Source organism: Puma concolor, chromosome B3, assembly GCF_028749965.1.
Source record: "Puma concolor isolate L17-30 chromosome B3, mPumCon1.1.hap2, whole genome shotgun sequence".
NCBI lineage: Eukaryota > Metazoa > Chordata > Mammalia > Carnivora > Felidae > Puma > Puma concolor.
Genome location: NC_141672.1, coordinates 65,064,279 through 65,089,717, shown reverse-complemented (window position 1 = coordinate 65,089,717; position 25,439 = coordinate 65,064,279). Strand labels below are relative to the sequence as shown.

The window sequence follows — 25,439 nt, the reverse complement described above, 5'->3', positions numbered from 1 at the left end:
GAGGGTGAGAAGATGATTATGCAAAGTTAGGGAGCTGTTAAGGGAGGCGTGGGCCCAGGTTCTGGAGCAAGGCTAAGCATACAGCTAAAGATGCAGCATACAGATACAAGCAAAGGAATACAGCTATTGATAGGGAAAAATCTGTTATAAGATGGCCAACAGGACTGATAGGGGAATTCCAGACCCTGCCTGAAGACTCCCCTTCTGGGTTCTTCTTCCCACCCTGCTTGCCCCTGGCACCAAATTACCACTAATGAGGAATGCGGAAGTAACAGACTGTAAATTGTCTCCTCTGTTGATGCTCTGGGCTCAGACCTCTGGAGAATGATCTCCTCTGAGCCCACAGGTGTAAAATAAACCTCCTGCCTTCCAAGATCTCCAAGTGCCACTTGGTTCTTCTGCCAGATGATCCAGACCAGTTTCCATAACACTGTAAGGGTTAAAGAGAGGAAGGATAGAGAGCAAACAGAGTAGGGGATCTCTAGCCTTCCACCCACTTTGGGCTCCAAACAACACCTATGCATAGCAAGCAATCTGAAATAGTCTACAAGGCCCAAATCCCCTCCCCTTAGGAGCAGAGTTGAGATCTGCCCTATGGTACCCCTTTTCTTGTCTGACCAACCAGCCTTTGGATTCCACCTGCCCTACATCTCTAGTACCTGCCTTAGCTGATAACCCTGAAACTGACCTCTCACCTGTCTAGACCTGAAGCCTGCTCCTTCTTCACTGGAATGACAGTCCCTTGCCATTTGACCTGGCCTGTCACCTTGCCATGCACACTGAAAAGATCAAACTATGCTGAAGCTTGTACCCCACACACCTTGCTATGACAGGCATTCATTGATAGTTAGTCCAACTCTACACCCCATTTTTTCAAAATAAGCAATGCCCTAGTAATACTCAGAAACATGATTTTCCTCATAGTTTTCACGTTGCCCAAACAAGGATGTCTTTGCTTTGTTCGCCAATTCCAATTGCTTAGCAATGGCTGCCTGGGGTGTGTGCATATTTTTAATTATTAGTTAATTTTCTTTTTATTGTTTTTAAAAATAATTTCTTAATCAGATAAACATGCATGTTTACAGTTAATTGTCAAATAATCCTACAAGGTTTATTTTCTTATCTCCCTCAGCCCCATATCCCCCTTTCATGAAGTAATTACTTTCACATCTTTTCACCAATTAAATGAAATTCGTCCCTAAGTCTTTAAATAACAGTTTTGCAATCCACTGCTTGGTTGGTTGTTTCGTGAAGGCTTACATGTTATGTATTCACCCCAAACTCTAAAATTTTAAGATTTTATTCTTTTCCTTTTCTCCCTCTCACTGTACTCCTGCACTTTCCCATATTTCATCTTCCCAATGTAATTATAATTTTGTAATTTTAGATAGACCAATATTTGGAGTTTATAGTATTATTACTATATTAATACTATTCACATGTAATAGCTATAATTCTTTTTCCTCTTCTGTGCAGCTTTTTATTTTCCCTGTAATTAATAATTAGCTTATTGTCTTCATTTACTTCATTTGCTATATACTTATCACTAATTTCATACCTACCTTTGACAGTTGTCTAAATCCCTTCTCAAAACTTTCAACACGTAGGAGAGTCTATTAATTTCATTTTCCTGAAGAAGTGTGTCTGGAGCTTTCTGATCTGTTCCATACCTCTGTGCCTGGTACACTCACTGTCTTCCTGGTGTCTCCCTTCACTGTCCTTCTGGGAATTCCTTTTGCTCCCAGCTTCCTATATTTTCATGGAACATATCTACCAGTCACTTCCTTTAAAAAGGTCTGTGGGAAGGAAATAGTTTTGAGAATTAGTATGTCTGGAGGTTCCCCCCGACACACACACACACACACACACACACACACACACACACACACATCTGACTGATACTTTGAATAGGTATCAAATCCTAGGTTGGCAATAATTTGAAAGCATATTGCTATGTTTTTTACATCCTAATTTTGCTTTTGAGAAGTCTAAAGTCACTGATCCCAATACCTTACATGACCTACTTTTTATCTTTCTAAAAGCTTGTAGGATTTTCTTTGTCCTCAATATTCTCAAATCTCATAATAAGGAGACCTCAGTGTGAGTCCATTTTTATCCATTTTGAGGGTTCTTAATGAATGCTTTCAGTCTGGAAGATTATGCCCTTCCCGAGCAATTTTTCTTGAATCATTTGGTTGATGAATTTCTCCTCTCTTTCTTCTCTGTTTCCTTCTTCAGGAACTTTTGTTATTCAGATGTTGGACTTCTCAAACTGTCCTTAAAAATTATTTTTATTAATATCTCGTCCTCTATTTTTCATCTCCTTCTATTTTTGCTTTATTTCAGGGAGATTTACTCAACCTTTTCTTCAATCTTTCTAGTGAGTTTTTTATTTTTGCTATTATATTTTTAAATTCTAAGAGTCTATTTTTTATCCACTAAATATTCCTTTTTAAATAGTATTCTTTCTTATTTCATGGGTAAATAGTATTCTTTTCCTATTTCATGTGGGCCATATCTTCTCTCATCTCCCCACATTAATGATAGGCCTTAATTTTTTTAATTTTCTTCTCCTGTTCAGTCTCTGTTTCTTCCAAGTTGCTTTGTTTCTGTTTGAACCTCTCTCTCATATGTTAGGGGCCTTCCTCAGATGTTTTGTCATCTTTGGTTTTCTGCTCATATCTAAGTGGGGACTGAAAAGCTGATAGTAATACAGGCTTACCCCCAAATATGATATGTTTATCCTTTTTCCTCCTGGGGTCACTTTTCACATTTTACTGGCCACAGGGGAGGAAATGTCCTCCACGTCACCAGAGGTGCTCTCAACTCAGCCACTCCAACACTGGGCCCTGGAGGTCCTAGGGGTTGGCTGGCCATGTTGGACCTATTCCCATCATCTCAGAGGGGCGCTGGATAGTTGTAGGGCATAGCTTGGTTGGTCATGGTGGCATATTTGGTGAAGGGGCTGACAGCGGACAGAATTATAGCAAGGCCCCCAATGGTGAAGGGTGAGACCCACACCGGCTCCTTGGTCCAGGCATCCTTGAGGTACACGACAAGTCTCCTGGCCATCCTGGTCATGGCAATGGCAGTGGCAAGGATATAATGTTGATCCTAAAGAAAGATCAGCATTATTTCTGTATCTCATTAATCACTTTCAATCATAATTACCAAGAAGGAGTCTGTTAGTGTCACACTGAACAGTGGGTTGGTTACTATTAAAGGCAGGAAAGAAGAAATAAATAAATTAGCAAAGTCCACAGCAGGTTAGATATAGAAAACAATCATCAAAAGAGTTCTCCTCCAAGGTTTATGGAATTACTGAATTTCTTTCCACTGGAAAAAAAATTTTTTTTAATTTTAGAGAGACAGAGACAAAGCACATAAGCAGAGGAGGGGGAGAGAAAGAATCTTAAGCCCCAGTGTAGAGTCAAAGGCAGGACTCCATCTCACCACTATGAGATCATGACTTGAGCCAAAATAAAGAATCAGACGATCAACAGTCTGAACCATCCAAGCAACTCTCTGTGGTAGGGTCCCTTCTCTAAGGGAAAACAAAAAACAAAAACTCAAGGCAATCTGGCTTGAGTGACAACACCCCTCATGACCTTGTAACATGAGACCACTTAATCAGACTGCATATTTGTGTGTTACCATATATGAGAGACAAAGAAATAGAAAATGTATAAAAAACTATGTCACGTGGTGTTCAGGGCTCAGTTCTTCGAGTACGAACCCAACTGAACAGTGCTGGCACAAATAAAGTTGCTTCCTGGAAAGAAAAGCCTCGGTGTCATGACTCTCTGTGAGAGAATCCTGCTACACCTCCACTGAAATTTTTAAAGAATGAAACAGATAATCTGCCTTTCCAAATGACTTAAGGATGTAATTAGCCAACACTCTTACCCGGGGTTTGAATCAGATATTCTTCACAAGACTGACTCACTGTACTATGTAGAGATGCTTGAAATTGCCCCAACCACACACCTTTCTGGGAGGAAAGAAAGTTCACATCCCTGGAAAAGAGCAGTCCTGTGTGCCCCTATTCTCCAACACACCTGAATGGACCATAAGTGGACCTAACTCAAACTGGGCCACTCTGAATTTCTCTTGCAGGACACTGGAAATAGGACACTGAGAAACAGTTAAATGGTGGGGATTCCCTGAACTGAAAGGTTAAAGAGGGTCAATGCCAGAGTTTATACCATGGCCAAAGTGGAGGGAAAAAATCCAAAAAACAGAAAGACAATGTCAATATGTAGAAAGCAGCAGAAGAAAGCGGATTTAGACATAGTCCCACCAGACTGAAGAAATGGTTTTGGAAACTGATTTTCCAGATGATTTGGTATTTGTCCTTTACCTCCCCTGTGTCCTTTCAGTAAATTCACTTTGTACTTGAGCTAGTGTGTATGAGCTTCTGTTCTTTGTCATTGAGGGATTAAATGTTTATCAAGTGCTATAGGTCCGGATCCATGAAGAAAAAGATGGCACATCAAACATGGTAACACAGGAAAGTCTAATAAATGGATTATTTACAAAGAGGGGCAGAATGTAAGGAAACCAGCCTTAGGTTTAGCAACAGCAGGGAGCTGTTACTTCTCCGTAGCTGAAAGGGCAAGAGGAGGAAGCATCCACCTTAGTCTGTAGAGAGGAAGAACTTTCTGACAGGAGCTGTGTCATAGGTAGATGGACACAGCCAATCCACAGCAACCTAGCAGGAAGGGAATCAAGAGAATAAATACCCTGACCTTATTCCTTTCCTGCCTTCCAGTATACCATAGATGCCTCCTACTGTCAAACCCACTAGAAGACAGAAGTCAAGGGAGCCACCAATGTAATCAGTGGGTGTAGAAGGATGGAGAGTAGACCTGGAGAAAAAATGGAAAATATCTAGCACACAAGGTAACTTCTGTCTACATTTTCTGGGACAAGCTAGCTCTCCTCTCTTGACCCCTGGGTAACTTGTTAGCCTCACTGCTAACCAAGGGTAAAGGAGCACAACAGAAATTTAGACATGTCCCAGTCAAATTCAGCTTCCTCACAGATGAGTACATTCAATTACAAAGTAGCACCAATCTTTCAGTCATAGACAAGACATGTTAGTCATGGATTTCCTTCAGAATTTAGAAATAGAAGTTCTAGGTTGTCCATTTATGAGCACACATGAATACAAATATATGGGTAGCCCATTTCATTTTCCTGCAGAATTTCCAAGACAAAGATCTATGCCTTCTACTTCCCTTTTGGCTCCCCAGAGCATCTTATCATCTTATGCAGTAATTCTCAATCTATAGGGATAAAGCATAAAGTAATCAATGAATAAACACACACACACACACACACACACACACACCCTCTTTAGATGTCAGAGACCACATAGATTAGAAGCTTTCTGTTGGACAAGCTTGAAAAAGTAAAACTCTAAAATTCCAACTTAAGGATATTATATTTCCTTCAAATTTACTATTACTCCTAATAAGAATACATCCAAATAATCTTAAGTTATGATAGAAACTTGGCACAAGAAGGTCAGAAGTTCTAGAACCACCCATGTGGCTCCAAAGTGCCTTCATCTCCACAGCAGACCCTGGCAGAACCCTCTCAGGACAGGCATTAGAGGTGCCAGTGAGCCTCGATTGCATATCACCCTTGCTGTCTGGTTTTTGATGAGCAGATAAGGTTGGTGATAAGCCTTTCATCTTTAGGTCATAGAAGCCCTGCATCAGAGTCATAGTTATAAGCTGCTCTTTCTGGAGATGGTGGGAAATGAGTGGGTGTACTCAGCCCACCTCTTCCTAGAAGAAAGCTGCCTAACAAAACCACCTCAATACATCTGGCACTAATTAATCTGTGCAGATTCCTGTGGTGAGCGGACGGGAGATAAGAAAAGAAGCTCTGAACAGATTCTGGGAGAGAGTTCAGCCCAATTATGGAAAAACACAAAACAGCCTGGAAATGTTACTTTGAAATTACTAACTCTAGTCACAAGATCTCCAAGTGTAAAAAAGGCCCTGCTTATGATATTGGCGGGCTGGGACCACATGAAGATTAACATCCTCCCTTCATGAGTAAGAACCTTTCCGTGTCGGTATGATATTCCTATATAAGGTTATAATACTGAAGGTTTTCATCTGCTCAGTAGGATCCAATTCTCCCAAAACCCAAAGACTTTCAATTAGTTGTATTTTCTACTAATGAGTACTGATGTGAATGGACACATCACAATATTAGGTTATAAACTCATGGCAGAATTGGTCTGCATGCCTTCTTAATGTTTGGTGCTAAATTACCATGCAGGTAACCACAAGCACGGGCCCAAAGAAACAGAGAACACAGATAAAGCTGAGAGGCAGGTAAAGGATAGAGCATGGCTAATGTCACCTGTCTCACAGGGGAAGCCACTGGGCCATCAAGGGGATTGGTCTAAACAAAAACAACGGTTGCCCTTAGCTCCAGGTCAGCAAGACCCAACGGGCTAAAGCACACAACAGTCTGTGCCCTCCTGTGGATGAGTCCTGTGGAACACAGGGGAAGGGTCAAACTGAGGAAATCAAAGGACTGCAAGGAGACTAGGAGTAGATACCATTTATTTACCCCACCTTCTATTAAGATAAATAAAAGCAGACTTCCTTGGTTGGCACATTATTTTTGCAAATGCCAGAAATGACATTGTATACACTCAGTGGCATTTCTCTCTCTCTTTCCTGGGGAGAGGAGTACAAGTCAGGTCATAGTAAAGTTTCAATCTGTGAGATGTGATTGTGTCATCCACTGTGTCCTACATTTGGGACTAAAAATGACCCCAGATCTGGCAGAAAATATCTACCAGCATCTTCTTTGAACTGACCTCTTGCTGAGTAGATTGCAAAAGGGTGTTTGTACTGTGATTTCATTTTAGGTAAAATTATAAATACATTTTAGGTAAAATTAGGTAAATTATAAATATAAAATTGTACTGTGATTTCATTTTAGGTAAAATTATAAATATATATGTACATAGATGAATAGAAAGATGACTGGAACAGTGTTGTAAAAGTATGCAAAATAGTTGTATCTGGATGGTAGGCGTTCAGGGAACCTCATAATTTTCAACATTGTTGATTTTCTACAATGAATATGTGTTATCATTGTAAACAAAAAAAGCAGTTAAGATAATTTTCCCTGAACTAATCATAAACCAGCATATTCAGAAATTTTATTATACAAGCAAGAGAGAGAACAAACATTTTTTTCAGGATATTTTTTAATGTTTATTTTATTTTGAGAGACAGAGACAGAGCATGAGCAGGGGAGGGGCAGAGAGGGAGGGAGACAGAATCTGAAGCAGGCTCCAGGCTCTGAGCTGTCAGCACAGAGCCCGACGGGGAGCTCAAATCCATGAGCTATGAGATCATGACGTGAGCCAAAGTCGGACCCTTAACCAACTGAACCACCAGGCACCCTGAGAACAAACATTTATTAAATGCCTCCCTTGCACTCGGGACTACATGTGGCACAAACCCCATGAATTATTATTTTTATTTTACAAATAAGAAACAAAAGCTCAGAGAGTTTGACTAACTTGATCAAGACTTCTGCAAGTCTTAATGTTTCAGCAAAGCAGAAATCCTAGAGTTGGCTACTTTTCCCCTTAGTGTGAGAAAGAATCCCAGGAAAAGAGAGTTTTTGGTGGAAACCAGCAGCCGGGGAACCAGATCTCAAAGTTCCCCGTGACCATCCCTCACACAAATGGCAGAGCCGGGCTTTGTGGATCCCTCCATACAGAGCATGTTGCCCTCCTAGCGAGGTGCAGCCAAAACAAATGAGAGCAAGATGTTTTGTGATCACCGAATAGCAGGAGTAGCTGTGAGGGGTCACCTGCCACCATGACATATGTTCTGGGGAACATCCACAATGAAGGCAGCAGTCCATTATTTGAGGTCCAGTTGACCTCATGTCAAAGCACAGTGCTAGGGATCAGGAAATCTAAGCTTTAGCTATTCTGATCATCACTTAAAATAGCCAAGCTTCTCTGAGCTCGTTTCCTCAGTAGTAAGCAAAAGGGGTTGCTTAGAAAATCTCTAAAGTCCTTTCCAGTTCTAGGAATCTATAATCCATGATCTAATTCCGACCTTCCCTTGGATTGATTAAACAATTGCCCTAGCACGTTCAACTGGTCCACCAGACATTGCTCCGGGGCCTAAAATTACGTGTGCTAACGCAGAGATGTAAAATGTCTTTTGTAATCTGCGTAGGATTTTGCTGCCTACTTAGCTTTGTTTCATAACCCGCAATTATCTTTGAAAAACAGACAAGTCTATTTACTCCCTATCATCTATGTTCCAAATGGGGCCAATCTCTCCCTCCCCTTCTTAATAGAAAATCCCAAAATCTCAGGTGGGACTCAGGATAACTCAGGAGATTTGGCAGAACGAGCTTGGAATCTTTCCCATTGGGTCCCAAATGCTTTATTTCCTAAGAGCTGCTTTTGTGAGGCCAGCAAGAAAGGCTGAGTTAATAGTTAGAATTTATAAATAGTTTTTGCAAATTAAACAGAATTCTATATCCGAAAGGCAACCAGTAGAGTGGTCCTGTCTCCTATATTATTTCCTCACAAGCAAAAATTCAAAATGCCAGTGAAAGCCCCTTGGTGCAGCAGGTAGGCACTTTCTTATCAAAACAGACCAGAAGAGTGAGTTGAACCACCCAGGAAATCATATATCCACCCCTTAATAATATTAACTAGGAAAATCTCAGAGACAATGATAGCATGAACAATTATAAACATGGGCTGCAGATGGCTGAACACAATAGTCAAACTCAATTGCTATTTGGAAAGAATAAGCCAGAAATGAATTTAAATAAGTGGTTCAGAGGTCAGCATCTAGTATTTTATCTGGGGCAATCCATAGCCTGCTTTCCAGGGTAGGTGGGCCAACGCACCAAGTTTTGGATAAGGGATCTGCCTTCTCTAATTTGGAAATTCTGCATAAACAGCACCAAGCCACTATTCAGCCTCCTTGGTGCATCCTTTTTGTTTACTGTGGAGGCACCATGGCACGAAGATGCACTGACCTCTTCCTCGGTCCTCCTCCTTTGCCAGGTAACTTGTGGCTGAAGGGTAGGTCTGAAAGCTCACTCTTCATGGTCTCCGAATAGTCATTTGCAGTATTCATTCCAGGAACTCAATTTTCTGAAGCCTATTTCATAGACTTTAATAAGTTCTCTATTTAAAAATAACCTTTGAAACTCTCTATTCAAATATATCTCATGCATTCTTATCGACTCATTCCTTTGACCAAACCATGTGTTATCTGCTTGCTCTCTAAAATATTGTACATTTTAACTGGGTCAAGGAGATTTGTGCATTGTTTTTTTGGAGAATTTTTTTTCATTGCTAGAGACATGTTATATCTAAGGATACATCCTAATCCAAGCTAATAAAAGAGTCTATTTCCATTCTCTGCCTTGGCATGTTCCACCTTTTAAAGAGGCTAATGAGTGACTCATATTTCTGGCTGACTTTTTCTTGAATATCAGGTCTTCTCTGAGTAAGCCACCCATCTTCTACACACATACTGCATGACTGCCCGCCCACCCATCACAGCCCAAGTGCTGTTTGTCCTGCTTCCTCTGATAGGAAAAACTATTCAAATTCTGTCTTCCCACTCACTTCTTAAGCTCAGCGAATGGGTGGGGTTGAAGAATTTGATGGCACCAGCTCTGAGATTCATACTGATATCTCTACTTCTGAACATGTCGTGACTAAGCACCCGAAGACCCCAATGCCACTTATGATTTACTTTTTGCATCCATGGAGACTTTCAAACCTGATTCTAAACACCAAGATAATGCAAGGAACTTAACATACCCAGGTAGACAGGAAGGAAAGTCATTTAGAGAGTCAGTTTCACCACTAATGCTCATCTTCCCCTTCACCCAACCCATCTCCAATTCTCTCATCCTTATGGTGCTACCTGTTCAAAGAAGCTTCCCTTGGCCCCAACACTACCCACCTTGATTATCTATCACTCCTCTCTAGATGTTTAACAACTCTATCATTTCATTTAATTTCACTGTGTTATAATTGTCTGTTAATGGGTCTATTTCCTCAATGAAAACAGTGAACTAAGTATTTTTTTAATTTTTTTAAGTTTATTTATTTATTTTGAGAGAGACAGAGAGAACGAGCTGGGGAGGGGCAGCGAGAGGAGGACAAAGAATCTGAAGCGGGCTCTGTGCTCACAGCAGCGAGCCCCATGCAGGGCTCAAACTCACAAATCTTGAGATCATGACCTGAGCTGAAGTCGGACGCTTAACTGACCAAGCCACCTAGGCACCCCAGGAACTAAGTATTTTTGACTTTTGATTGCCTATGCTTGACCCAGTCTAGCACATGAAAGGCAGGAGAGTCATTAATGTTGTTCAATGCTGTCTGAGTCATTTAAGAAAATAAGAATTTTAGACTCAAAGATAAAAAGTTATGCAATTAATAAAGAAAATATCTGAGAGCCCTCTGTAGAAACATAAAAAAAAAAATTATTACAAATGGCTGCTTGGGGAGCCTGGGTGACTTAGTCGGTTAAGCGTTTGACTCTTGATTTCAACTCAGGTCACGATCTCATGGTTTATGAGTTCAAGCCCACATTGGGCTCTATGCACATAGCACGAAGCCTGCTTGGGATTCTCAGTCTCCCTGTCTCTCTGTATCTCTGTCTCTCTCTCTCTCTCTCTCTCTCTCATTCATAAATAAATAAACTTTTTTTAAAAAGCATTTAAGACAACGGTTGCCTGTTGTCCCATGCGTCGGTGCATGTATTTCACTCTGCCTTCTGTTAGGATTGGATATTTACGTAACCCAGTTGGTTCTACCGCCTCCACCACCTCCACAAGCTCCTGTACTGCTCCTTCCACCTCCTCCATCATATCCAATACAATATTCACTTCCATCGCCATTTCCACCAATGTCCTCACCTCCTCTACAAACTCCACTAAACGCTTCCTTCACCTTCTTGGTTACTACCTCCACCGCCTCTGTTATCCCCCACCATCTTCTCCACCAGCTCTCCTGCCACCACCCCACCTGCACCACCTTCGTTACCATCTCCATCTCCTCCAACACCTCAACCATAACCTTTACCACCTCTCATATCGTCACTGCCTCCACCACCATCTCTACGGCCTCCAACCCCACTGTTTTTACCACTATCTATTCCACCTTCTCCATCTCCAACTTGACTACTTGTCCCACTTCCATAACCCCTTGTACCACTTCTTCCTCTTCCCCCACCACATCCTTCCCCTCCATCTCTTTCTCCACCACCCTATCCTCCACTTCCTCCACCATCACCTCTGTCTTCACCTTCACCACCTCCACCATAGCCTCCATCATCACTAGTGTTTCTCCTATTCAAGGATCATCCTCCTCAAATATATTTGGAGAATATAAAGGAGATGAGTTTCATAATCCTCTTTGCTTCTTCACTCTCTCTTGCTTTCTTACCTGCTTCAACCGCTTGTGTTGTCTTTTTCACACTTCTGTACCCTGCAGACATCTTTAGACCTATTATAAACCCACGAGAGATCCTGCTCTGGACACATGTTTAAAAATGAAATTGGTTTGCAAAGCTTCGTTGGAAGTTGTGGAAGCTTGGGGCAGAGATCAGAAAAGGCAGAGCATAATGAAAGCGTGCCCACCCTGTCCTTCAGCAGCAAACACCTCTGTTCTGTGATTCTCAGACCTGTTTCTTCTCCTGTCACTCTCAGACCATCACTAGAATGGGTCCCATCTGGTGGCCATAGAGTAGAAAGGTAGGATGATTCTTCCCTCTCTTATAGGCCTTGAAAGCAAAATCCCATGCAAGAAGGTATAGCACAAGCTTTTTCACCCACTGAAAACTACTTCAGCCAAGGCAAAACAGCCTAGAAAAAAAGTACAACATAAACTGGGCATGCTGCCTGCTCCAAAGATAAAACTGGAGTCTGGACTGCAAAACTAAAAGGTCCATCCATTCCCAAATGGTTGCACTCTTTATTTCATAGATGCATGAATATCACAGCACAAAAAAAAATATTTAGCCTTATGTTGCATGTGTTCAGGATGATTGAAAACAACACAGTAAGAACTCAAGGCATAATGAGATATAAACATACAAAGGGAATTTACCATAAAAATTTAACTCAGCAAGGCCTCTATCTCCTGTGGGAGATTTTGATGGAAAGGCGTGGGGATTTTCAGATGTTAATGTGGCCACCAGAGGGAGGGAGTTAAGTTTGAAGGATGAACAAATCCTAGATCTATGTAACCCCCTGGAACAGACTATACACAGATAAAACAAGAACTTCCATAAAAGTCACTGGAATGACTAGTTCCAATGCCACCAATTTGGTTCCTTTTTGTTTCTGTAATTTGGAATGGTAAGTTTAAAAAAGAAATGAGGGGCACGTGGGTGACTTAGTTGGTTAAGCACCCAACTTTGGCTCAGGCCATGATCTTGCAGTTTGTGGGTTCGAGCCCCGTGTCAGGCTCTATGCCAACAGCTCAGAGCCTGGAGCCTACTTCAGATTCTGTGACTCCCTCTCTCTCTATCTTATGCTCTGTCTCTATCTGTCTCTCTCAAAAATAAATAAAGATTTTTTTTAAATGAAGAAATAAAGACCTGTATCTTTTTTTTTTTTTTCAAACAAATACAAAAGCCTTAGGTATCGAATCGCCATACCGAAACATAGGAACATTGAGAATGATGAGTCATATTCAGCTTTACATTTTATTATCTCACAAGGTAGAATAAGGAATGAATATAGAAAAGAGGAACTTTCTCAGATTGTAATGGTCATCAACATGTTCTAAGAAGTGGCCTGTGAATGTTAACCACCTCACCATGGATGTGACTGACATATACACAGGGAAAATCTGGTTTCTGGGGAAATCCTAGGTATTCCTTCCCAAAGTTCACCTGGTGACAATGAGAAGAGAAACTTTTGTTTGTAAGTTTCTCTTATCTCTTTCAGTTTAGTAATGTTGTTTTTAATCAAACTAAAGTTTCCATTATCACTAAATTTAAAGACTTAGTGTCAAGCATTTGCCATGCCCTTTGCCCAGAGCCACATCCTTGTGCTGTTCAGGTCCCAGCTCAAGTAAAACCCTTTCAGAAAGGTCTGGGGAGAGCACCCCGTCCAAAATAGCACACACCTACATTCATCTGTCACTGCCTGTCCCCTCATCCCACTTTATTTTCTGTTCTTTCTCTTATTTATTTTCTTCTTTTTGTATCTACTTATCTATCACTGTTTTGTTTTTCCTTCTTATCACCACCCAACAAAGATGTATTTGTTGACCTACTCACTATCTCCTCTCCCAAGAACATAAGCTCCATAAGAGCTTTGGTGTCTATTTTTGTTCACTCACAACTGTATCTCCAGCACTTAGGGTGGTGCCTGGCACAAATATACTTGCTCAATAATTAATTAATTAATTAATTGGTACATATTTTACAGAGGAAAAACCTACAGTCTAATTAAAGGAATAATTCTATCTCTAAATAATACCAAATGTTAATACAAGTATAAAATTGTCGCTGAAAACTAAAGTATATTTTTGTACATTTCCTCAGCTTCAAGGTTTGAGGCCAAAGGAGGTCAAAATCACCAGCTCCCACGTCTGCTTTTTAAAATCTTTCATTCTACTCTGTTTCCATTGATGAAAATGAATTCCATTCTTCATGGTCTCACAGGCTGCTCTCCAGCTTGGCTCTTTCCTCCTTGAAGGAGAATAGGAAGAAAGAGAAGAGAGACTGGAAAAGAGAAAAGGGCTTGAGGGATCATTAAGAGTGAAGTATCAGGAAAAAAAGTGGTCTGGTATGAGGGTCCCCACCTTTAATCTCTGCCTTCTTTCTTTTTTTTTTTTTTTTCATTAAAAATTTATCTTCCAAGATAATCCAGATGAGGCAGGGACATATTTAAGGGAAAATCTACACTTGAAAAAAGGTCCCACCTTCTAATCTTATTATGAGACTTGGAAAGATGGAAATGATCTCATCTGTAGTTTAGGTATAGAAATAATCCTTATAAGGATAGAAAATTGTGGGTGAAGATTAGTTAACTGGGAAATTAGAATATACGTAAGAAGTAAGAATATATGGTCAGCTCTGTACACTTGCTTAGATGATGGGCAGAGAAGGCAGTGGCCAAAAACATTCTGACCCTGAACGTCTGACTCTGAGTGGAAGGTTTGGGTATACAGGAGCTTTGCGTTGGATGTTAAAGTTACCTGCCAAGGTAGGAAACCCAGGCAACAGGGAGGGTGGCCCCACAGGGCACATAATAGCTAGTATTTTTCAAGTATTTATTATGTTCAAAATGATTTTACAGAGCTAATTCATTCAATTCTCAACAACACACCCTTGAGGTATTATTATCAACCCCATTTTATAGACAAGAAAACTAAGGACCAGAGAGGTTAAGCCCCTTGCCCAAAATCACACAGTCAGCAGGAGGTGATGCTGGTATTCGAACTGAGGGTCTGGCCCCAGAACCCACCTGCTGAGTCCCTGCCTTCAGTGAACATGGGCTGCCCTGCTGGTATAGGCTTTAACTGCTGGGGTCTGTATCCACAGACTAGTGCACATCTTAGCTATACATAAGGTGTCATCAAGATAAAAGTATCATCAAGAAGACAGCCCAAAAAGGATCAAAGACAAACAACTTCCATCATCTACTTGGAAGAGTGCCCTTACTGTCCTGTCCTTCTCCTGCTAACACCACACTTTTGGTCTTACTTATAGCCTTCCTCTCCCTTTCCCTCCCTTGAGTTCTCACAGTTTAAGGTGGGGCGAACAAGTAGGGAGATTGGGTAGAGGTATAAGATATTTCTTCTTACCTTGGAATCATCCTTGAGGTGAAAAACAAGTCCAAGAGTATTCTTTGGAATTTTAAAATTCTTTTCAAAACTAACTCATAAGGTATGACAAAGAAACACACAGTACCTGAAACACTTATGAAACATTTCATGTTTTCCCTCTTTCATACAGGGGAAAAAAAAAAATCCTACCCTTAGTGTCATATTCAGGTAAGAGAATCCTTGGAAAATAATGCCAGAACTCCCTGTGTTATAGGTTTATAAAGCACAGTTCTTTCAATTCGTGTTCAAGGAGCCATTTCCCCTACAGCGTGCCCATAGTAAGAGCAAGTATTAGGTTGGGAAGGATTTTACTCTTGACTGCATACTAAACCCAGAATTTTCTTCCAACCCTTCACTTTTTTAAACAAACAAACAAACAATTAATTTAAAGCCAAAATTACATCACTAAGGTGGTAGACACTGTAATGTGGCATTCATATTCTCCTTTAGGAATGAAGGATTTATTACTCATTATGGGAATTGCCTTGCTGAAAAGAGCGACCTTACCCAAGCTGATGTACTCTTTCAGGCACAGACTCATTTGATAACTGTTTGAAAGCTGCAAGTCTCAACTCAAGACAAATCAAAAAGGTTATCCCAGCTTCAAAACCTCCCATATCACATCTGCTTTGCTGAAGCTTCATTTCATTGCCTCTGTTCACACCTGCTTCCTTCTCTTCCTTCCCTGTCCCTTCTCCAATGATTGACCCCAAGAGCACTCTCAAATAAACCTCTTACATGCTAATCTCCATTCAGAGTTGGCTTTCCAGGAAACCCAGCCCACTATACTGATTATGCCAACAATTATAATTACCCCAGATTTCCTAGGTTAAAAAGTTTCAATTCAATAAATAACCCATGTTTACCCTGGCCACACCAGCCGATAGGCAAATACAGACCACACCAATGGTCCTTCACAAAGCAAAATACCTGGAATTCCAGCCCTACCCTATTTTTGGGGTTGTCTTAAAGGTTCTTTAGAATAAGCCACACATACCTATGAATTATGATCCTCCTCTTGACTCCTCGATGTTCTACATGGTTTCTGATGTGAATATTGTGGTCCTCAGAAAGCTTAAGAACACACTCCCAGGTAAGGATGCAGCTCCACTTTCTCTGTATTTCCAATCCTCATGCCAAAATTAAGAGAAATCACCTGTTAAGGAGCTGCTTTATATGCTCTATTTTTTCATATTTTCCAAAATTTTTCTAACTATGTGAGTTATGTCTAAATAGGAGAAAGTGTTTCCCTTTTTCCCAACCATTATTATTTAATTCATTATAGAGTCTTCCACCCCCTACACCAGAAAACAAATTCACCAGACTGGACAAAAAGTTACACTGGAGCATCTGGGTGGCTCAGTCAGTTAAGTGTCCGACCACCTCAGGTCATGATCTCCCAGTTCATGAGTTCAAGCCCTGGGTCAGGCTCTGTGCGAACAGCTTGGACACTGGAACCTGCTTCAGATTCTGTGTCTCCCTCTCCCTCTGCCCCTCCCCCACTCATACTCTCTCTCTCTCTCTCTCTCTCTCTCTCTCTCTCTCTCTCAAATAAACATTTAAAAAAATTATTTAAAAAAATTCACATGGACACAGGTTTCATATAGAAAAAAAGTTCTTCAATTTGCATATGTAAAATCTGTGGGCAAATTTTTATAGTAATTTTTAGTTCCTACCATTTAGATTAGTTAGTTAGTTAACTAGCTTTCCTTTTATTATTAATTTCTAGTTCTATTGCATCACAGTCAAAAAATATAACCTGTATGAATTGAGCTTTCAAAATTTATTAAACTTTTTTTTTTAAATTTACATCACACAGGCCTGAAAAGAATATATTATATATGTTTGTTCTATATCTTTCCTTTTTTTTTTTAATTTTTTAATTAATTTATTTATTTATTTTGAGAGTCAGAGAATGTGTGGGAGATGGGTAGAGATCTAGGGAGAGAGAATCCCAAGCAGGCTCCACACAGCACAGAGGCTGACATGGGGCTCAAACCCAAAAAGGAAGAGATCATAACCTGACCCAAAGCTGGATGCTTAACCAACTGAGCCACCTAGGCACCCCTATATCTTTTTTTTTTTTTTTTTTTAATTTTTTTTTTTCAACATTTATTTATTTTTGCGACAGAGAGAGGCAGAGCATGAACGGGGGAGGGGCAGAGAGAGAGGGAGACACAGAATCGGAAACAGGCTCCAGGCTCTGAGCCATCAGCCCAGAGCCCGACGCGGGGCTCGAACTCCCGGACCGCGAGATCGTGACCTGGCTGAAGTCGGACGCTTAACCGACTGCGCCACCCAGGCGCCCCCCCCTATATCTTTTCTTATTCATCTGTTTGCTCCATCAGTTTCCAAGAGGTGATTTATTGTTTGTTTGTTTTTTTAAGTTCCAAGCATCATTGTTGATCTATCTATGTCTTGACTTAGGTAAGTCAGTTGTTGCTTTTTATATTTTGCAATCTTATTGTTAGCAGCATATGTGTTCATGACTATTGTGTTATATTTCCTTTACCAACACACAATGTCCCTTTTTATCCTATATTATGTTTTTCACCTTAAATCCCATTTGCCCTAATATTAAAAATGCTACTCCTGATTCCTTTGCTTCATATATGCCTGGGATATCTTTTTCCAATCCTTTATTTTAAATCTTTCTGATTCCTTTTGTACTTAAGACTTTTATGTCTTAGTTTTAAAAAATCTGACTTTCTGTATTTTGATTGGTCACATTAACTTATTTATTGTAATTATTGTTACACTGACACTTACTTTCCTGTTTTATTTGGTGCTATTTGCCATGTTTTCCTTTTATTTCTTATTTTTCTTCTTCCTTGGTTTCCTTTAAATAATTTACATATTATTCTGCTTGTTTAAAAGTCATAATCCCATAGTTATTATTTTGGTAGTTTCCCTAACTGAATAAAATTCATACCTATGCTGATTTTTCCTGATAACAGCTAACATTTATAAATATCTATATCCTCCCCCTAAGCAAGAACTTCAGTATCTTCTCACCTTATGACCTCTCTGTATACCACTCCCCAAATGCCTAAGGAGTTTATTGTTCCCATGTGGCTTATAAAATTAGTCTTATTACTTAAAAGCCACTATTTTTACATATTTTAAGTTTTGATTCCACAAAATACAGCCTTAAATAAAGAAAATCAAGTACATTTAGTCATCTGCCTAGTCATTCCTCTCCTGCCTGGAAATATGTCCCTGATAAAGTCCCTGTATATAGTCAAATCAAGTTTTTAGTTTCCTGAAATCCTGCTTTAATCCAGCCACCCCTCCAGCCCTTGAGTTCTCAAGGGAGATGTATACAAAGGAAAGCAAAATAATAACTTCTCAACACTGTGAATTCCTTTCTCATAAGTTATTCAGACCTAATTACACTACACTGGGCCCAAAGTCATTTCTTTGCCCTTCTCTGACTATTCCCTATGCCCAGACTATGTCCTGAATCTAACCACAGAGGAGAAAAGAAGGAGCCAAATAAGGGACCCATGCCAGCCCGAGTCATAGATGCCAGAGAAAGGCAGACAGCAGTAAGAGTCTGCCTCTCATCAAGCAGGCATGGGCTGGGGATAGCTGTGCTAGGCTGTAGGCCTCAGAACAGAGAGGGTCAGCTCACTACTCCAAGCACCCGGAAAAACAAAGTAAAGCCAAGCCCACCCCAATATACTTGGGCATACAACCCAAACAGCACCCTGGATCTAACTTCTTATCTCAAAGCTAAAATATTTAAAGTTACGAAGGTGGGATGAACTGGGATGCCTCTGATGGACAGCTCCAAAACTGTGTATTGGACACCAGTTGTCAATGGAAAACACAGGTGAATGAGACACCATCACCCTCCCCAGAGTACTCATAGACAATTAGAGAAGACAGATGTATGCAAGACTGTGAGATGTGCATCATAATGAAAAATTTCTCAAAACTCAGAAATTTCCAAGAGCAGTCACTGGGACCTACCATCCTAGGAGTAGAGGAACCTTAGGGAATCGAGAGAGAAAAATACGTCCTCTTCCAGACCAATCCCTTAGCATACAAATCATTAGAATAGCTTCCCTTCCCCCAAATTGTCTCTTGCATTTTTTACTAATGCTCAAAATTTCTTTCAGAGGAGACAAAGGCTGTCTTTCTGCAATTAGAGAAAACAGGCTTAAAATAGAAGTGCTGTGGGATGGTTAGCATAAGTGGAAATTAGGTCGAACCCATGTGTGAATGACTAATGTCAGATCATTGCCAGTCTTGATAGCAGACAGAGGTTACTAATTCATAAACTCTGAGACCCTGGAGGGCCCATGAATCCTACTGGAAGAAAACTGGAACACCAAAGAATATGTAGGCATGTACCAATCCCAATGTTGTTCAGAGTTTGCTCTGTTGATTTCTATTTATGGAAAAACAAATAGAAACTGAAGAGATATTGCCTATCACTTCTCCTCAAGTCACCTCAGAAGGGACCCTGTCTTGAAATTCTAGTCCCTTCATCTCCTGGTATCTGGCCCTCTGAGTTCATATTCTGAAACCTACTAATCATAAATACCTCCAACCTAGCTATTCCTAGACCTCTGCTCAGATCTCTCCATGTTCTAGTACCTTCCTCAGTAAGCTAACTTGACCATGTTATCAACTGATTCCCAGGATGACCCATAAATTTCCTCCAAGGTGTCTCCAGACCCTTTGAGGACAATGATCATCTCTCACATCCCCCCCATATCAGTGATTATCTGATAATTCCTCCATCATAATAACTTTGTCCACAACTGCTCCTTATGATTCCTCTCATTTATCCCTTTCTCCAAACAATTAGATCTCCATGTGAGTAGACAGTTGGGATAGAGGATTTTCTAGGGGGAGGGGTGAATCTGATGCCTTTTATGTGCCTTCAGAGCTCCAGCCTGGTTTAATAATCCCCGAGCACCACTTTGCGTGCGGCAAGGTATAAATATATGCTAATAGGAGGTCTGGCTTCTTGTCACAACACATTGCAGGCTGCATTCGTGCAAGATAGAATAAAAAGATTAGATGCAATCTTGAAGTCAATCAGAAAGCAAGAGGAAACCAAAAAAACAGAGCTCAGATTGTCAACAAGGAGAGGCAGAAAAATGACTTGAATCGAATTGCAGTTTATCTCGTTAAGCGTTAAAGGAAACCAATTTCTTTCAGAAATTGGAAGGCAATTTAAACATTTCTACAGTTTTACTAAAGTTTGAAATTTTCCAGTGAAAGAATAAGGTTTTTTTTTTTTTTTAATTTCTGCATATCTGACATTTTCCCTGTACTCTCAGGGACTAGAAGGCCCTAGATAAGAGGATATTTAAGGAAAAGAGAGCACAGTTATCAACAAGTAAGGAAAAGAATCTATTAAAGAAATACTCATTTGATTTCTTTAGCGCTTTCACGTTTCATGTCAAAAGACCTAAGGAAGCTAGAATCGGGTACAAAGCAGCCAGGCTACAAAATATGACCTGGGTCTGGATAAATCACCAGGCTGGATTAATTGACAAACACAAAAGTCACATTCATTCCATGAAGGTCAAATAAAATATACCAATCTCAAGGCCAAGCTACATTCCGTTGAAGTGGATGACATCACAAGCTAAAGACGCTGTTCATAATGAACTCAAGCCTCTTTCCCCATTCCCAGAAGCATGAACATATTGACAGTGGCGTCTGTTTTGCAAACGGTGTAGTTTTTACCACTCCTTCCCATGCTGAAATGTATAATTCTCCCAACCATTGTATTCCACAGAAATCTCTAACTAAACCTCCATCTTTAGAGTTAAAGACCAAGCCTTCCCCAGGCCTGTGCTCCATCTGGAAGTGATTTGCTAGCCAACAAAAGCAGCCTTTTTTTTCCCCCTGTTATCATAAGCAATGAGTTCTCAATAAAACCAGGAACACCAGGGTTTAAGATACGTATACTGTTAAGGACCATTACCTCAGGAAGAGGATGAACCAAACTGAATGAAAAGGGTGCCCACATTTTACTCAGTACATTATATATATCGTTCAAATCTGTTATAGTGGAAAGTCGAGCCTTGCTTGTGTAAGTTTAAAAAATGCACTTGAAGATGTTCAGAGATGAATATACTAAGACTTATTTCAGATTAACACCCCTGAAAAACTGCCAACTCTGGCCTCTCGAGTGAGCTTAATGGGCAGTTCTTGTGTTAATGCTTGGTGGGAGCTGGACAAAGGTCAAGTGTAACATGCTGTCACTGTGACTTTTGTCTTCAGACATTCCTTTTTTCACACATTCAGTCTACATTTGCTGAACTCTTATTACCTCATGGACTGAAAACAACACATGACGTGAAGCTAAAGGTATTTCCTTTAAAGAAGAAATAAGATAATAAATGGCATCTGGGGTGGCCAGTTGTTCTCTACTATGAAAAACAAAATCTCACATGGATTTATCAGGGAGGATACTCAGGAACCAAAGGAGTGCCTTCCCTGGTTTCTCACTTCTCCTGACAACTTTTCCCTTTCAATAACTTGTTATGTGCCAGGAGCAAACAATATGAAATCCATTCCTAATGAGCAATAATTATAGCTTTAAGAAGCTGTACAATCAGTGTTCAGTGATTTCATTATTAGATAGCACCATAAATTATGCTAATGCTGATAACAGTTCTGGATGAGAGAGGTCCAGATCCGGGAGATTGCACTGAAATTATTTACATCCTCTATTTCTGAAACAATAGACCCGGCAATTTGAAAATCAGATGATCCGATTTATTCTGGCAGGACACACATGTAACAAGTTGCATCAACCATAAAATTAAATAGGCTTCCTTTTCTTTTTTTTTTTTTCATTTTTCTCTTTTAAGTTTATCTCCTCAGTCTTACCTTGCATATTACCAATCTCCTTTGAGGAGAGACTTCTAATTATTGTAACTCTTGTTTCTAAAATTGCTCAGTGATGGTGGTTGATGATGTCATGTGACAGGATGGCTTTAGCACACCCATGTCTCACACAAGCTGAGCCTGAGAATGCAATGCCTGCCAAGTCACTACTGCCTACCTGGGTGCAGAAAAGGGAACAGGCCTTTTGGCAATAGGGAATTATTGCCTCTAATAATCAAACCCCCAAACTTTCAAAGGTTGGCTATGAAAGGAGAAACTCCAGGGGACTTGGTTGGCTCGGTCAGTTAAGTGTCCAACTCTTGACTTCAGCTCAGGTCATGATCTCACAGTTGTGAGATCTAGCCCTGTGTTGGGCTCCACACTGAGCATGGCGCCAGCTTGGGATTCTCTCTCTCCCTCTCTCTGCCCCTCCCCTGCTTGTGCACTCCCATACACGTGCTCACTTACTCTGTCTCTCTCTCTCCAAATAAATAAATATTAAAAAAAAAGAAAGAAAGGAGAAACTCCAAATGGATGTGGAGATTTGGCCCAGGTCTCTCACCTCTATCCTCCCTGTATTTAACCCTTACCCTTGGAATTTTCTCACTTCTGTTAATAGTAACACAAGCTACCATTTTTCTGAGTACAAATTACATGCCTGACCCTGTGCACTATCTCATTCTATCCTCATTAAAACCCTATGCAGTGCCTCTATAATTCTCATTCTGCAGATGAACAATAAAAGGTTCAGAAGGCAACACACACACACACACACACACACACACACACACATACACCTTGCCTAAGAATATACAGTTAGTAAATGGAGAAGCCAAAATTCAAACCCAAAGGAACCTGGGATTGCTGCCCTTGGCAGTGAATGCAAGGAATTCATCATAAATCTGACTCCAAATTCTGGGTCTTTCCTCAAGCCTCACAAATGGTAGCCAAGGGGGAAACTACCACATGATGCCCAGAAAGAATTCCTCAAAGTTCTCATCACATGTCACCAAAGATGCGGAGCAACTGGAGCACATTAGACTATTTGGGGGACACCAATTGATGCAGTCACTTTGGGAAATGATTTGGCAGGACCAACTAAAGGCAAGCCTACACATGTACCTATGGCTAAGCAATCTCACTCCTGGGCATATGCCCAACAGAAATGACACATGCAACAATGTTCACAGCAGCATTATCCGAAATAGTCCCCAAATTAGAAGCAACCTGAGTGTCCACTAACAAGAGAATGGGCAAATTAATCGTGGCATAGTCAAAGAATGGAATACTACATGAGAATGAAAAAGAGTAAACTACTGAAACCTGCAAAAACATGTATAATTCCATCTCACAGACATAACGTTGAGTGTAAGGAGGTGGAAACTAAGAATAAATACTATGCGATTCTACATATATCAAGTTAAAAACATGTGAAACTACTCTATAGGGAGAAGAAGCAGAATAAGGATCACCCTTAGGCGACCAATGGGGAGGGGGTTTGAGAGACCCCTCTGGAATGGTGGAAATTCCTATATCTTTATATGGGTGGCAGATACAAAGTATGTTCCTATATAAAAATGTTTTGAGCTGTTCACTTAACATTTGTACTTCATATAAGTTATATCTCAATTTTTTAAAATAAATAAAAATTCTCATTGAACCTTTCTGACCCCCAGGATCCCAGACATCATGGCAGTTGGTCCCCCAAAGTCTTCCTCTTACTTCACCCCTTCAAACTTCACCCCTGCCCCTCACCCCCTCCTCTTAATTTCTAGATTTATTCTTTTCCATCCCACTGGTAGCTTCATGTCCTTTCCTATATAAATCAATTTAGTTCCCTCTGGTCTCTTCCATTTCTCCTCTCTACTCATTACTGTAATCAGCAGAACGAAAATCCCAGCAGTCAAACTGATCAAACAAACAATTCTCTTTAGAAGAGTGCACTTTTAAAGACAAATCTTCATTATTTGTTTCTGTCTCCTCTGGGAGATGGTGAAGTTCCCTGAGGGTAGGGGGTATATATCCCCAGATGTTCAATAAGTGTGGAGTTGTATTAAATGAACACTCCTATTTAACACCTAAAAGTATGAAACCTGGGCTATTCACAAAGTTCTCATTATCCACTCCAGAGCCAGTGTGGATTAAGGTAATAAATGAGGATATGTGGAACTGGGATCATAAAACTATGTTTCAGAGGCATTTGCCTGAAAATTACCAGAAAAATACAAGATGGCTGACTTTAATTATCTTGGGTCACTTTCATTATTTGTAGTCTTTTTGTATCTCTTCCTATCTTACTGCCTCTTACTGAACAGATATATCCAGGCAATTTCCTAGTCAAGAGGGAATAGAATAACAATAATTCCCTTAGAAATTGTGGAGGAGAAAACAAAGGTTTAAACATACTATTAAATCATCTAACCTCTGAAATGTAAGAACCAAGTCAGGAAACACACTGACACTCATTTCTTGCTTTTCAACACAGCAGAGCCTAGAAGGATGATTAGTTTATATTTTATTATGCACGTGGAAGAGTCATTCTCCTAACTGCTTGGAAAGGTATTCAATGGTAGGTATCTCATAAGAATAAACTTATCCTTCAAATTTGGGGTACACCAGCCACCAAAGTTCAAAATCAGGAGTGGAATGGAAAACCTAAAGACAAAAAGATGAGTCTCACCTAATACTTAACCAAGGAAGAATGGCTTGCTTTCAAGTCCATTTTGAAAGGCTATGTCAGGCCAGGCCAGATTTAGAGGAGAGAGAATCTTTTGTCCACATCCTTCACCCAAATATAACTAAATGGAATAAAAGTCTGTGGTCATGTAGAAGGCCTCAATTGTTAGACCGTCGAAAGCCTATTTGAAGTATAAGCTATTTTTCTGAGTATTGATATACTGCAGGTATTTATAGAGTATCATGCCACACAAAACATTTCCATGTTTAGAAATGGAATATGCCATTCCTTCCCAGTCCCCCAGGACTGCCACCTTAGCTGGATGACTATTGTATAAACACAGAAGTTAGCTGCTAGGAAATATACCTTCACTTCTAGGAAAAGTATTCCTGTGTTTATCTTCTGGTGAACATGGGCTCGCTAGACATAAACCATTTCTCACCAGCAACAAGGAGAGGTTTATTTTTGTCATTCATAAAATAAACCAGGGACTAGCCAAAGGAAATGACTCTTGGAGGCGGCCCCGTCAGAGAAGTGCCGTAGAAGTTACAAATGGCTCTGTGGCCCAGGCCATAAACAGTCTTTAGAAAGGCTGGTGCGGAGCTGTTGATATTAAAAATCACCTCATTAATTATGTTTGTAAACAATTCAGCTGTCTCTGCTTGCAAGCTGGCTTCCTCAGCATAATAATATTTGTAACAATAATAACAATCATTTCGAGCGTAGCAATAAATAGTCAATCCAAGGACCTCAAGTGAAATCGCATCTGGGAACTGCCACCTGGTCATTCAAAATACTTCCTTAGAAGGTAGGAAGACTGTTGTCTGTTTTCCATGCAGAAGGCATTTTTTCAGGATCAACTACTGCACTAGAATTTTTCCCATCTCACCCTTGGAAAGGAGGAGGTAAATAACTAGTGTGGGAAGAATAACAAAACCTAGAGGGAGACAAGGAGCCAAAAGAAGTAAAAAAAAGTTGGCTGGAAAAGGACAGTAGGGGGCACAGCCACCAGAGGGGATGATGGGA

General features: G+C 40.3%; 1 protein-coding gene across 3 annotated transcripts in view; it reads right to left on the bottom strand.

The window, feature by feature from the left end:
* Positions 1-2,645: 2,645 nt before the first annotated feature.
* LOC147580027 (uncharacterized) overlaps positions 2,646-25,439 on the bottom strand; it is a 228,004-nt gene continuing 205,210 nt past the window's right edge. For all 3 annotated transcript variants that reach the window (XM_086709945.1, XM_086709944.1, XM_086709947.1), the window contains 3 exons: positions 15,876-16,008; positions 3,454-3,544; positions 2,646-3,114 (listed from right to left, as the gene is read on the bottom strand). In XM_086709945.1, the coding sequence (XP_086566071.1) occupies positions 2,899-3,114; positions 3,454-3,544; positions 15,876-16,008 (440 nt within the window). In that variant the 3' untranslated portion in view covers positions 2,646-2,898. The remainder of the gene's footprint in view (positions 3,115-3,453; positions 3,545-15,875; positions 16,009-25,439) is intronic.